At 45.4% G+C, this 12603-nt stretch overlaps 1 protein-coding gene across 1 annotated transcript; it reads left to right on the top strand.

The window, feature by feature from the left end:
- The first annotated feature begins 8110 nt into the window (after positions 1 to 8110).
- On the top strand, positions 8111 to 9603 carry LOC100346767 (nuclear nucleic acid-binding protein C1D). The gene has a single exon (XM_002708036.5). It carries the CDS (start codon positions 8181 to 8183, stop codon positions 8604 to 8606), a length of 426 nt encoding a protein of 141 aa, XP_002708082.1. The 5' UTR covers positions 8111 to 8180; the 3' UTR covers positions 8607 to 9603.
- The last annotated feature ends 3000 nt before the right edge of the window (positions 9604 to 12603 follow it).

Below are 12603 nucleotides of genomic sequence, written 5' to 3'. Positions count from 1 at the left end.
GAGACTCAGCAGTGCCAATAGGCCCATTGCAGGTGTCACAATCGCCACTACTATTACAGGTCCTACTGCTACTGCAAACGTGACAGCACTCAGTATTAAGGGCGGCGGTGTGGCCATTAGCTTTAGTCTTGGTTGGGTTGCAGGGACAGTCTACATGGCAGTGTGATTTATGAATACAGTTTCAACTTACGCAAGTTTCGTCTCTTGTGAACAATAAATATGCTTCTAAATGTTTGCTAAGCAAAGTAAGTGATGTCCCAAGAGCAGAAGTTATAGCCCCAAACTATATAGAATTAATATTAGGGAATTATACTTGTTTTTAAAGGAAGACTTTGATTTTATTCACTACAAATTATCAATGCTGTCACAGGAAATGGAGTTTGTTACTGTCATCGAGATAGTCTTCCTTTCATTGAGGTAGTCTTTGACCATGGCCTCTGTGGTCTGGTAATAATAAGTTCACTGGTATAATAAACTGTACAAGGTCTTTGGCCCGACAGGAAAAATATCTCCAACTGCGAGTCCAGGCTCTCCTATTAAAAGGCTGTGCAAATAAAATAAAATTGCGTTTGTGGCTAAATCATTTTGAGCACAATGCCAAAGTCTTCATTTTCTACGGAATAGAAAGAGAGAAGCAAAATAGTGTTTCTTAAAATGTATGAAAGAGCATCTAAGCACTTACCCTGTTGTGTATACAAGAAGCGAGATGCATTTCATGCCTTCGAGGCGTGTGGGGCTGGAAAAGAGAATATATTCATGATTCTAACTCTGCCATTTGTTTTTCTCTTTGTGCAGATGTATTACTATTTTTTCTCTTTCTGCTCTCTAAATGAGGAAACCACCTGGTTCAAACCAAACCCACAAAAGCTTGTTTCTCTCTGAAATTCTACCAAAAAAAAAATATCTAAAAGTGAAAAACATCAGCAAAGGGTGAGACAATTATAATGCACTGTGCAGTTTTGCTATTGTCTGAACGTTCTGAGACCAACAACGCAGATGGAAGCAGAATTTTCCGAATTTCACACAATTGCTGGCTGAGCAGGGAGGATCGGAAGCTCGGTTCTCACTTCCTCAGTAGTTTGTACTTGGCCAACACCTTGTTCTGAAGTTGGCATCATATTTTTTTGTTTTTTGTTTTTGTGGGTTTTTTTATTTAATAAATGAGAATTTACAAAGTGCAACTTTTGTATTGTTGTGACTCCCCCCCCCACCTCCCTCCCTCCCGCGGCCCTCCCCTCTCTCACTCCCTCTCCCATCCCGCCCTTCATCGAGTTTCATTTTCAATTATCTTCACATACAGAAGATCAACTTAGTATATACTAAGCAGGGATTTCAACAGGCTGCCCTCACACAACCGCACAAGGTATAGGGTATTGTTCGACTAGTAGTGTTGTTTTTAAGTTTCATAGTAAAACACATTAAGGACAGAGATCCTACGTGGGGAGCCTGTACCCAGTGACTCCCGTTGTTGATTTAACAATTGGCACTCTTAATTATGACGTCAGCAATCACCCGAGGCTCTTGCCATGAGCTGTCTTGGCTATGGAAGCTCCTTGAGTTCACCAACTCTGAACTTGTTTAGTCAAGGTCGTATCACAGTGGAGGTTCCTTCCTCCCTTCAGAGAAAGGCGCCTCCCTCCTTGATGGCCTGTTCCTTCTGCTGGGGTCTTGTTCACCAGGATCTTTCATTTAGGTTGTTTTTGTCACCATGTCATGGCTTTCCATAGTTGGTATCATTTAATAAGTGCCAGCGCTTCTGGCTTCTGCTCCATATGGTCCCACTGGTAAACGCTACATCATTTTGTTCTCATTCTCTTTGACTTTTATTTTTTCAAAGCTTTATTTATTTGAAAGGCAGAATTATAGAGAGAGAGAGAGAGACTTGGATCTTCCATCCTCTGGTTCACTCCCCAGATGGCCACAATGGCCGGAGCTGGGCCAGTTCGAAGCCAGGAGCCAGGAGCTTCTTCGGGGTCTCCCATGAGGGTGCAGGGTCCCAAGGACTTGGGGCATCTTCGGAAGTGGAGCAGCCAGCACTCAAACCGGTGCCCATGTGGCAGCTTTACGCACTACACCACAGCGCCGGTCCCCCTCCTTGACTTTCTACTCCGGAGCATTGACTGGCACATTTAATCTGTACTTCCTCCTCTCCTGGGACAGCACTGCAAAAGTCCCAGTTTTATTTTATTTTTAAAAATACTTAATTCGGCCGGCGCCGCGGCTCACTAGGCTAATCCTCCGCCTAGCGGCGCCGGCACACCGGATTCTAGTCCTGGTTGGGGTGCCGGATTCTGTCCCGGTTGCCCCTCTTCCAGGCCAGCTCTCTGCTGTGGCCCGGGAGTGCAGTGGAGGATGGCCCAGGTGCTTGGGCCCTGCACCCCATGGGAGACCAGGAAAAGCACCTGGCTCCTGGCTCCTGGCTCCTGCCATTGGATCAGCGCGGCGCGCTGGCCGCAGCGCGCCGGCCGCGGTGGCCATTGGAGGGTGAACCAACGGCAAAAGGAAGACCTTTCTCTCTGTCTCTCTCTCTCTCACTGTCCACTCTGCCTGTCAAAAAAAAAAAAAAACAAAAAACAAAAAACAAAAAAAACTTAATTCATTTGAGGGGTAGAGAAACAAAGAGACAGAGAGACAGAGAAACAGAGAGAGGGTAGGAGATAGGGACGAGGGATGGAATCTCCCATCTGCTGGTTCAGTTCCCAGAAGCCTGTAACGGCTGGGGTGGCTGGGTGACACCAAACTGGAAGCCAGGAAATCAGTCCACATAGCCTATGTGGGTGGCAGAAACCCAAGTACTTGATCCATCACCTTCTGCCTCTCAGGGTGTACATTAGCAGGAAGTTTTGAATCAGGGGCAGAACCAGGACTTGAACCCACGTACTCCATGTGGGATGTGGGTGCCCAAGGAGCATCTTAACAGCTATGCCAAATGTCTGTCCCTAAAATTTATTTTAGTACCTGGTTGTCTGCAGCCCAGACTCCATGCTTTTCCAACTTGTCTAGGTCCTTAGTTTCTTTTTTTCAGGAACAACTCCTTGTTCTTTTAAAATTCTGGATGGGAGAATATAGAGGCTGTGAAATATCTTCTCCACGTTCCCTTGCTTTAACGTTTTCTGCACATAGCTACCCTGGAAGAAGGGTCTGGTAAATGCAAAGTAGCTACTGTTAGCCTGAACTATCCACCCTCAAACCTTCCATTGGCCCAATAGCTCTATTTCCAAAACCATGTCTGTCTCTACCATATGCCCCTACTTCGAGGGGGAATACCTAGCCCCAAACCATATTCTGCTCAAATTACTTGCACTCCTTGGCACCATTCTGCCGATAACTTAGATGTCTTGATAGACATTCCTGGCTACGTTGTGCCAGACTCGCAATCCAGCCTCAGCACCCATATCATGAGCGTGCACATCAAAGCCGCTTTGCATGTCATCTGCCTGGATCCCACCTGCGCCCCTGACATGTGTGATCCATTAGAGAGAGTTAATCCTCAGCTCCACCTGCAGAGACAAATGCCAAAGAACAAATTACGCCCTCATTGGCAGCGGGCTATATTCTTTTTCCATTTCCCTGCCCTGAATATATTTCTTGGCTACGGAACAATTAGAAGAGCTGCCCTAACGTCAGTCTTAACCTCTGCACAGACATGATACAACACTAGCAATTCCAGTGGAAAATTCCCAGGGTGAAATTTCTAATAACTTCGCCATTGCTAGAGATTTTGCTGGTGTACTGAAGAGAGCAGGCCTGAGGCTGCCAGTCACAGACAAGCCAGATAGCAAGGCTGACTGACGTTTGGCCAGCATCTGGGACTTGGATTTGGAAGCAGTTATCACCGTTTCCTAACTGATAGGGGTGGCTCGCTGTGCCTGGTCTTCATAATGGGCTTTCTGCTTTCTCTCTAGGAGTCTGAGTTTTGGCACATACTAGCCAGAGGGGTGCCTATATGACTAGCCTCCCGCCCCCCGCCAAAACTTTGGGTGCTGAGACCTCAGTGGGCTTTTCTGGGCAGAAACTACCAATGCTTGTTGCTGGGGGAACACACCGTGTGATCTCCCTGTGGGAAGGAACATAAGGATGTCTGTCCATGGAGGCCTCCAGACCACGCCTGAGTCATTTCTCTCCTTACTGCCCTGCTGTGAGCGCAACTACTCACCAAGCGCTGTGAGTCCCTCTGGTGACTGTGGATATGGGGATGGGGCAGCCACTGGCCTGGTGGCTAAAACACTGGTTAGGACACCCACCTCCCACATCAGAGTTCCTGGGTCCAATCCTGGCTCTGCAGATCCTGGGAGGAAGAAGACAAAGGCTCCAGTCATTAGTTTCTGCCACCAATCTTGGAGATGTAGATTGAGTTCCTTGCTCCCAGTATCAGCCCTGGCCCAGTCCCAGTCATTGTGGGCATTTAGGGAGTGAACTAGCAGGTGAGATTGTGCTCTCTCCCTCTCTCTACCCTTTATCTCTCTCTCTCTCTCTTTCTTTGCCTTTCAATTGAAAAAGAAAAAAAGCAATAATGATAATTAGAAAACCATGGAATTAATCCTGAGCTTCCTCAACACAAGAAATAGTAAGATTAATTAATCCCAGGGCCATCTCTGTGGCATGGCAGGCTAAGCCTCTGCCTATGGTGCCAGCATCTCATTTGGGTGCTGATTCATGTCCCAGCTGCTCCTCTTCTGATCCAGCTCTCTGCTGTAGCTTGAGAAAGTAGTAGAAGATGGTACAAGTGCTTGAGCCCCTGCACCCGTGTGGGAGACCCAGAAGAAGCTCCTGGCTCCTGGCTTCGGATTGACCCAACCAATGTGGCAATTTGGGGAGTGAACCAGCAAATGGAAGACCTCTCTCTCTGTCTGTCCATCTCTCTGTGACTCTACCTCTCAAATAAATTAATACAATCTTTTAAAAATTGATTAATCCCAATGCTTCCAATATAGTCAAAGCCTCTGTGCCATCTTTACTACATATCAAAGCTGCTTGGTAGCAAAGTTACTCAGTATGTCAGAGAGTTTAATGGAGCACTTGCTTAAGGTTTTTCTGTCTTTCCTTTTTTCTTTTTCTTTTTTTTTAGTTTCCCTGTGCTGAAACTTGGGTTTGACCCAAAGAGTCTGGACTGAAGACAAGTACAAGCAACACCACCAAGCTCTTGCTGTTTCTCTTTGATTATGAATGACTGATTGTACTTTATGAGCCTTGACCCTCTTCCATATAAAGCATCCTTTACCTACATTTTTCTCTGATTCTCACATGGTTTTTTTTTCTTTTTTTATTTTTTGACAGGCAGAGTGGACAGTGAGAGAGACAGAGAGAAAGGTCCTCCTTTGCCATTGGTTCACCCTCCAATGGCCGCTGCGGCCAGTGAGCTGCGGCCAGCGCACCGAGCTGATCCGACAGCAGGAGCCAGGTACTTATCCTGGTCTCCCATGGGGTGCAGGGCCCAAGCACCTGGGCCATCCTCCACTGCACTCCCTGGCCACAGCAGAGAGCTGGCCTGGAAGAGGGGCAACTGGGACAGAATCTGGCACCCCGACGGGGACTAGAACCCGGTGTGCCGGCGCCGCAAGGCGGAGGATTAGCCTAGTGAGCCGCGGCGCCGGCCCTCACGTGGGTTTTTAAAGTCATTTTAATGACATAATTAGAACACCAGGAGAGTTGCTAACAAGCTCCTCCCAACACCCCCTTTAATTTGCTAGAGAGAAATCAAAGTAAGTAATCCCTACCAGCAAGGTGCCTACTTATCTTTGCTTCTCTCACATAACTCACAAAACCAGGGTGACACGAATCCCAATAAAGAATGGCTGTTATTTCACCATTCAGCTTGACTAATAGCTGGTTTCTAAACAATGTCCCCAATCTGACAGAAACCCTAATATAATCCAGAGCCAGCAGTGGGAGGCTCTCCTGCTCTGCAAAGATCTGAATCCAGCCTGGCTCAAGTCCTGATTCTGTGTTCCATGAGGGTCCAAAGTCCTCCCACAGTGAGCTCCCAGCCTTCCCTCCTCTGGTCTACTGACTTTTATCTGTGGGCTCTACGAGAGCACTTCAGAAAGTTCATGGAAAAGTGTAGTTAAAAAATAAGTTTAAGGCTGGTGCCTTGGTGTAGTGGTTAAAGCCAGGAGTTTCTTCCTACTCACCCATAGAGGTGCAGGGGCCTGAGAACTTGGGCCATCTTCCATTGCTTTATCCAGGCCATTAACAGGGAGCTGCATAGTAAATGGAACAGTTGCCCATTTAGAATGCTGGTAGCTAGTTTATGTTTTAAAAGTTCCTTCTTTAGATGTGAAAAGTTGGAAGAGTCTAAGAGTGAATGCAAGGGAACCAGTATTAGGTTATGTGGGTGATAATGGTGACTTTTGAGCAGAAAGGAGGCAGGGTAATAAAGACAAAAGCATAGTTACGGAATATTTTGGATGGATTGGGGGTAATGAAGGGAAAGAATCCTAGATGATTTCTAGGTCTCTGGATATGGGGATGGAGATCCCAGTTAACAAGACTAGGGAAGACTAGAGAGAAATAGTTTTGAATAGTGTATACATAGAAGATAGATAGACAGACAGATACAGATAGATAGCTAATATTTTGTTCAGCTATATATAACAACACATCTGATATTCTCAGTGGCTTAAACAACAAGATGACCATTCTTCTTGTGTCACATTCCAGAGCCGATGTGGAGCTCCCAGGCTGCTGCCTGCTCCCCAGGGTCCTTCTAACTTTCCACTGTTCACCTTTCCTTAGCTTATGGACTTCGTGGTTACAAGGTGGTTGCTCTACCTCCATGTATGTTCGATGCAGAAAAAAAAGTGGTGGTGGAAGCTTTCCTAGAAGCCCCATCCAGTAATTTCCATTCATATGTCTGGGCAGAATGGTCATCTGATCACCTCTAATAATAAGAGAGCTTTCCTGATGTAATTTTCTAATTAACCGATTACTAAGCATGTTGCTATTCCAACCAGCATTGGGATTCTCACTGGCAAAGAAACGAGGGAGAAGGCAAGCAGACATATCTATCCCAGGTGGAAGGTAAGAGCCCAGTTTAAAGCACGCTAAGCAGGAGATTCGAGATTAAAGTGTCCAGAAGACCCCTGAGCCATTGAGTATATGGAGCTTGGAAGACAGCCCAGGTGGGGATAGAAACTGGAGAGCCTGCACTCCACAGTGGCTTTTGGTGTTTTCCTTGCAGTGGAAAACATTCTGGTTGATTCATAAGAGGTGGCTTACACGAGAGAAAAGAAATAACTCACATAGCCTAGAAGGTGAGGAGAAAGGCAACCCGAGCCCATTAACCTTCGACAGGAAAGAGTCATTTCCTCCATGATCATGTGCAGGAAAGAGAAGCTGAGTGCAGTGCAGAGAGGTCTGTGGTTTTGGTCATGAAAAGTTGAGGTCTCTGATCTAATGGCTTCTGCAGGGGTACTTCCGGAAGCACGTAAAAAAATTGGATTAAAAGATAAGTTGATTTTGGCCTAAAAAATTGAAATCCACAGAGTTTTTATATAACACACATTTTCCATGAACTTTTTGAAGACTCCTTGTAGTCCCTCAAAGGAGCATAAGGTAAGAGCTTTAGCAGAAGGAGGAAGTTTGAGAGCCGAAGTCAAAGCATGAGATGGTTATCAAACTGTATCAGAAGGCAAGCTTCTTGGAGAGTTTCTGGGGCTGCTGGCCAGCCCCGAGGGTGCCATGCATTGTTTGTGGTGAGTGAAGCCAGCCCATCCTGTTGGGGGATTTTTCTCCAACAACATTCAGCTGCTCATAGGAAGGTCTGGAGAAGCCAATGTTTGATGTTATTCAGGCTTAACGTTCTGTCAGGGGTGGTGATGGAGGAAGTGAAAAACAAAGAAGCTGAAGGCACTTTTCAGGGAGTAATTAAAGATGTTTAAATTGGACAAACATTCATTCCCACATTGATAATGGGGGAACCAGAGAAAAAGAGCACTTTTGTTATTTTTTAGTCATAACTTGTTCCGTTGAGCTGTATGCTTAGTTAGCTGAGCCAGCTCCTCATTTCTGGTTCCTTCCCTGGCAAGGAGAGTTGCACGAAGCCTGGCAAAGCCAGTGAGGGACAAACCCAGCACTGCATTTCAGCCCCGGCTAAACCAGCAGGCCCAGAAGAGCCCAGGCAGATCATCGCGCGACAGCTCTCCAGGAGGCGAGGAGTCGGAGGCTTTGAGCTGGTCACAATGGCAGGTGAAGAAATTAATGAAGACTATCCAGTAGAAATTCATGAGTATTTGTCTGCATTTGAGAACTCCATCAGCACTGTGGATGAGATGCTGAAGACCATGATGTCTGTTTCCAGAAATGAGTTGTTACAAAAGTTAGACCCACTTGAACAAGCAAAAGTGGATTTAGTGTCTGCGTACACATTAAATTCAATGTTTTGGGTTTATTTGGCAACTCAAGGAGTTAATCCTAAGGAACATCCCGTAAAACAGGAATTGGAAAGAATCAGAGTGTACATGAACAGAGTCAAGGAAATAGCAGACAAGAAAAAGGCTGGCAAACTGGACAGGGGTGCAGCTTCGAGATTTGTAAAAAATGCTCTCTGGGAACCGAAACCTAAGAATGCATCCAAAGTTGCCAGTAAAGGAAAAAACAAACATTAACTTTTTGGTTTTGGTATACACATATTCAAAATGTACATCATTTTTATTGTCATAACAAAATTTCTAATTATGTGGCAATGCAAGGCTTAAATGTATTCCTTGTTGAATTTATATGTAAATGTGTACTTCAGATTTGTAATGCAAAAATACTTTTCTGCCAGAAAGATTCTTTATTGATTTTTCCTATAGAGCACTCTGAGGTTTTAATGTTGTGATCTATTTTATATTTATAGTTTACCATCTCTTTTGATGACACTTATTTCCTTATGTAGGTCAGTCTTGCAAGTACCATTTTATAAACAACTAAAATTTAAGTTAAATGTTCTTTGTAAACATTTACACTATTTTAAATGAATAGTGACCTTATGAAGTATGTTATCGCTGGGCTGAATTTATAAGTACATCTATTTTTACAATGTGATATTAAGAAAGAATGAAATGACTTAATATCCTTTTTTTCTCCTGTGTAGTTAATTTATCATGTTTTCATGATTTTAGGAATTAATTGCTTTTTTTGATATTTGGAGTGTGAAATTAAAACTTTAAGGTTGTACTTTAATTTTTGGCACATTGCCTCAATGTCCCATTTAATATAAAATACATTCTCATTAACATTAGATGGGAAATAAGGTTGTATGTTGGTGACTGAATTTTGACAAAATGGTTATACTCTCTTAAAAAGTCTGTAAATGTTGTATAGCTGACCTGTTTTGTTTTTGTTGTATTTAAACTTACTTTTTAAATCAGAGTGTGTAGTGCTTATAGTTTTCTTGGTCTCACTTTTGATTTTTCAATTACATGTTTTGAGGCTGTATCAAGTATGTACAAGTGTTTTGGAACAACTCTGTATGTTACATAATGCTGCTTAAGCAGAAGAGAATGCCAAAGGAGATCACATTGTGCTAATATTCTGATTTGTTTCTGAAATATTTGTTACAAAGAATTGTACATGTTAAATTCTTTAATGCCTGTCTGTGATGTTTAATTATATACCAAATAGTTTCAGTCTTTGAATTCACATCATTATGTATAAGAATGCCAAATACAGTAAAGTACTATAATTTTGAAAAAGGAAAAAAAAAAAGAGCCCAGGCAGAACCGTTCACCTCTGCTGTGTGAATCCAGTCAAGAGACTTTTCTTCTTTCTGGCCTTCCAGAAGGGTCAAAGAAAACAGACCACTCACTCACTACCTCACCTTTCCCTGGCCAGGAGCTTCTAGCCTGGCAGGTAGTATACTAGGTCAACAGGTGCTTGTTGTAATCTTCCCCTCCACACACACATACACAAACAGAAATTTGGGAGACCAACATGGGACTTGTGGGCAGAGGTGGGATGAGGTGGAAGAGTGTGGCACAGACAGTCCAACACCAAGGGGGTGATGACCTGGAAGAAGGTCATGAGACAGCAAGCAGAGGCCCAGGACACACTGCATGGCTGGGAAACACTTCCTGGGATGGTAGTAGGGCCCACAAGGCCACTTTGACCATACTTGCATATGCACACACAGTCAGATCACTATGAACAAAGCAGGCCTAGCAGTTCCCTGAGTTCTCTACTGTTATGATCTACATTTTTGTGTTCCCTTGAAATTCTTAGCCTGGTATCCTAACCCTAAGGTGATGGCATCAGCAGGCTGGACTTTTGTGGGGTAATTAGACAATGCTAGGTGGCCCAGTGTTGTGGCGCAGTGGGTAAAGCCACCGCCTGCAGGGCCAGCATCCTATATGGGCACCAGTTCAGGTCCCGATTACTCCACTTCCAATCCAGCTCTCTGCTATGGCCTGGGAAAGCAGTGGAAGCTGGCCCAAGTCCTTGGGCCCCTGCACCCACCTAGGAGACCCAGAAGAAGCTCCTGGCTCCTGGCTTCAGATCAGCACAGCTCTGGCCTTTGTGGCCAACTGAGGAGTGAACCCTCTCTGCCTCTACTTCTCCCTGTGTGTAACTCTTTCAAATAAATAAATACATCTTAAAAAAAAAATAATGCTAGACAATGCAGGTTGAGTCCTCGTGATGGCATGATTGTCCACATCAAGGAGGCCCAGAACACAGCCCTTACCCTTTCCACCACGTGAGGAGACACAGCACACTGTCTGTGAGGAGTAGGCACTCACTCAACACCAGAGCTGCCAGCACCTTGATCTTGGACTTGAACGGAGAGAAAGAAATGTTTGTTGCGTACAAGCCATCCCATCAGTGACATTTTGTTACAGCAGCCTACATAGAAAGCTTTAATTCAGCACTTCTCAATCTGTAAAATGGGTATCCGAGTCACCCCTGGATCTTGCTTTAAATGCAGATTCCCTTCAGTAGGTCAGAAGGTAGACCTGAGATTCTGCAATCCTAACGCTCTCCCAGCTGGTGCTGATGCTACTGGCCCAGGAAGCACACTTGACAAGCAAGGCTCCAAGTAGTTAAAAGCGATCCATTCCCACAACCACACCTCTGCATCCTGGGCTTTGCCTTCGTGCGGCCATGAGTCCAGCTTCTCCTGAGTAACATTCTTGAGTTATTTATTCCAAGACCTGTGATAGAATGAGGCCTCCCTGAGCACAGCCCAGCCAAGAAGGGTAAAAAACAGAATAAATGGGGTCCAAAGGGCCTTCGACTACCACCTTCCATGGCTTTGAAACAAGCTAAGAAACTGCTCCTAGCTTTAGGCAGGAACATGCATGGATCAAAGTGGGAAGAGCAGGTAGCGTCTACAACCTGGATTCTTTTTTAAAAATTGAATTGATTTGTGAAGCAGAGAAACAGAGAGGGAGAGAGAAAGAGATCTCCCATCTCCAATTCATCTCCAGGCAGGGCTGCACCAGCCTGAATCTAGGAATCAGGAACTCCGTACTGGTCTCCCACATAAGAGGCAGGGGCCCAAATCCTTGGCCATCAAATGCTATCTTCCCTGGAAACTGAAAAGGGATGCAGAGTAGCTAGGACTGGAACGGGCACTCCATTGTGGGATGCCAGTATGCCATGTAGGAGCCACAGTGCCACCCCTACCACTTGGATTGTCTCTCTGGAGTCAGTGTCAGTTACTGTACTTCTTCTGATACTGTTTGTCCCTCTGCAGAGTCTCCTGGATGCCCTTCTTGGTAACTTACATTTTTCTTAGGAACCGGACAGCCATCAGGATGTCACCCACATAAGTGACAATGGTCAAGAACTGTGAAGAGACTGAGATGTTTACCATCCTTTGCAAGTTGACAAGTTAACTTGACAGTTTTGCGGATGTTAGCAGGAGACTCAAGGCTCCTGGCCCAGAGACAAAGGACGTGGTTGTTGACCATGCAGCAAACAGCCTGATGTTGATGTTGATGTTGGTTTCCCCTTGCACCCCCCAAGCCTACAGAGGCAACACTGAAGGACCCAACTGAGTGCTGTGCATGCAGTGGGTTTGCCTTACAGCCGAGGGACCATGAACTTAGGCCTAGAAATCAATATTTTATCCTAGGCTACAGACAGATCTGACTGACCTTTGTCCTAAAGGGAGACATTACTACACTAGACAGTAAACAAACTTGCCCTGTGCACTAGAAGGAGATCTTGTGTCTTCCAAGGCCGTTTGCATTTTCTGGAAAAGATAGTCCCGGGCAAAGGTAGTCTGTGCCTCTGCCCATGTGCAGAGAGCTGGAGACTTGTCTCCCAACAGCAATAGCAGGAGCTACACTTGCACAGTACTCACTGCAAGTTAAGAACAATTCTAGCGGCTGACACTGTGGCACAGCAGGTTAAAGCCCTGGCCTGAAGCGTCGGCATCCCATATGGGTGCTGGTTCTAGTCCCGGCTGCTCCTCTGCCGATCCAGCTCTCTGCTGTGGCCTGGGATAGCAGTGGAAGGTGGCTCAAGTCCTTGGGCCCTGCACACATGTAGGAGATCCAGAGGAAGCTCCTGGCTCCTGGCTTTGGATCAGTGCAGCTCCAGCCGTTGCGGCCATCTGTGGAGTGAACCAGCGGATGGAAGACCTCTCTCTGTCTCTATCTCTCTCTGTAACTCTGTCTT

This window comes from Oryctolagus cuniculus, chromosome 1, assembly GCF_964237555.1.
Source record: "Oryctolagus cuniculus chromosome 1, mOryCun1.1, whole genome shotgun sequence".
NCBI lineage: Eukaryota > Metazoa > Chordata > Mammalia > Lagomorpha > Leporidae > Oryctolagus > Oryctolagus cuniculus.
This window is presented reverse-complemented; position numbering and strand designations above follow the sequence as displayed.

Bases quoted from the DNA above. Each gene is read 5' to 3' on its own strand.
- LOC100346767 (XM_002708036.5), top strand. From the start codon at position 8,181: ATGGCAGGTGAAGAAATTAATGAAGACTATCCAGTAGAAATTCATGAG.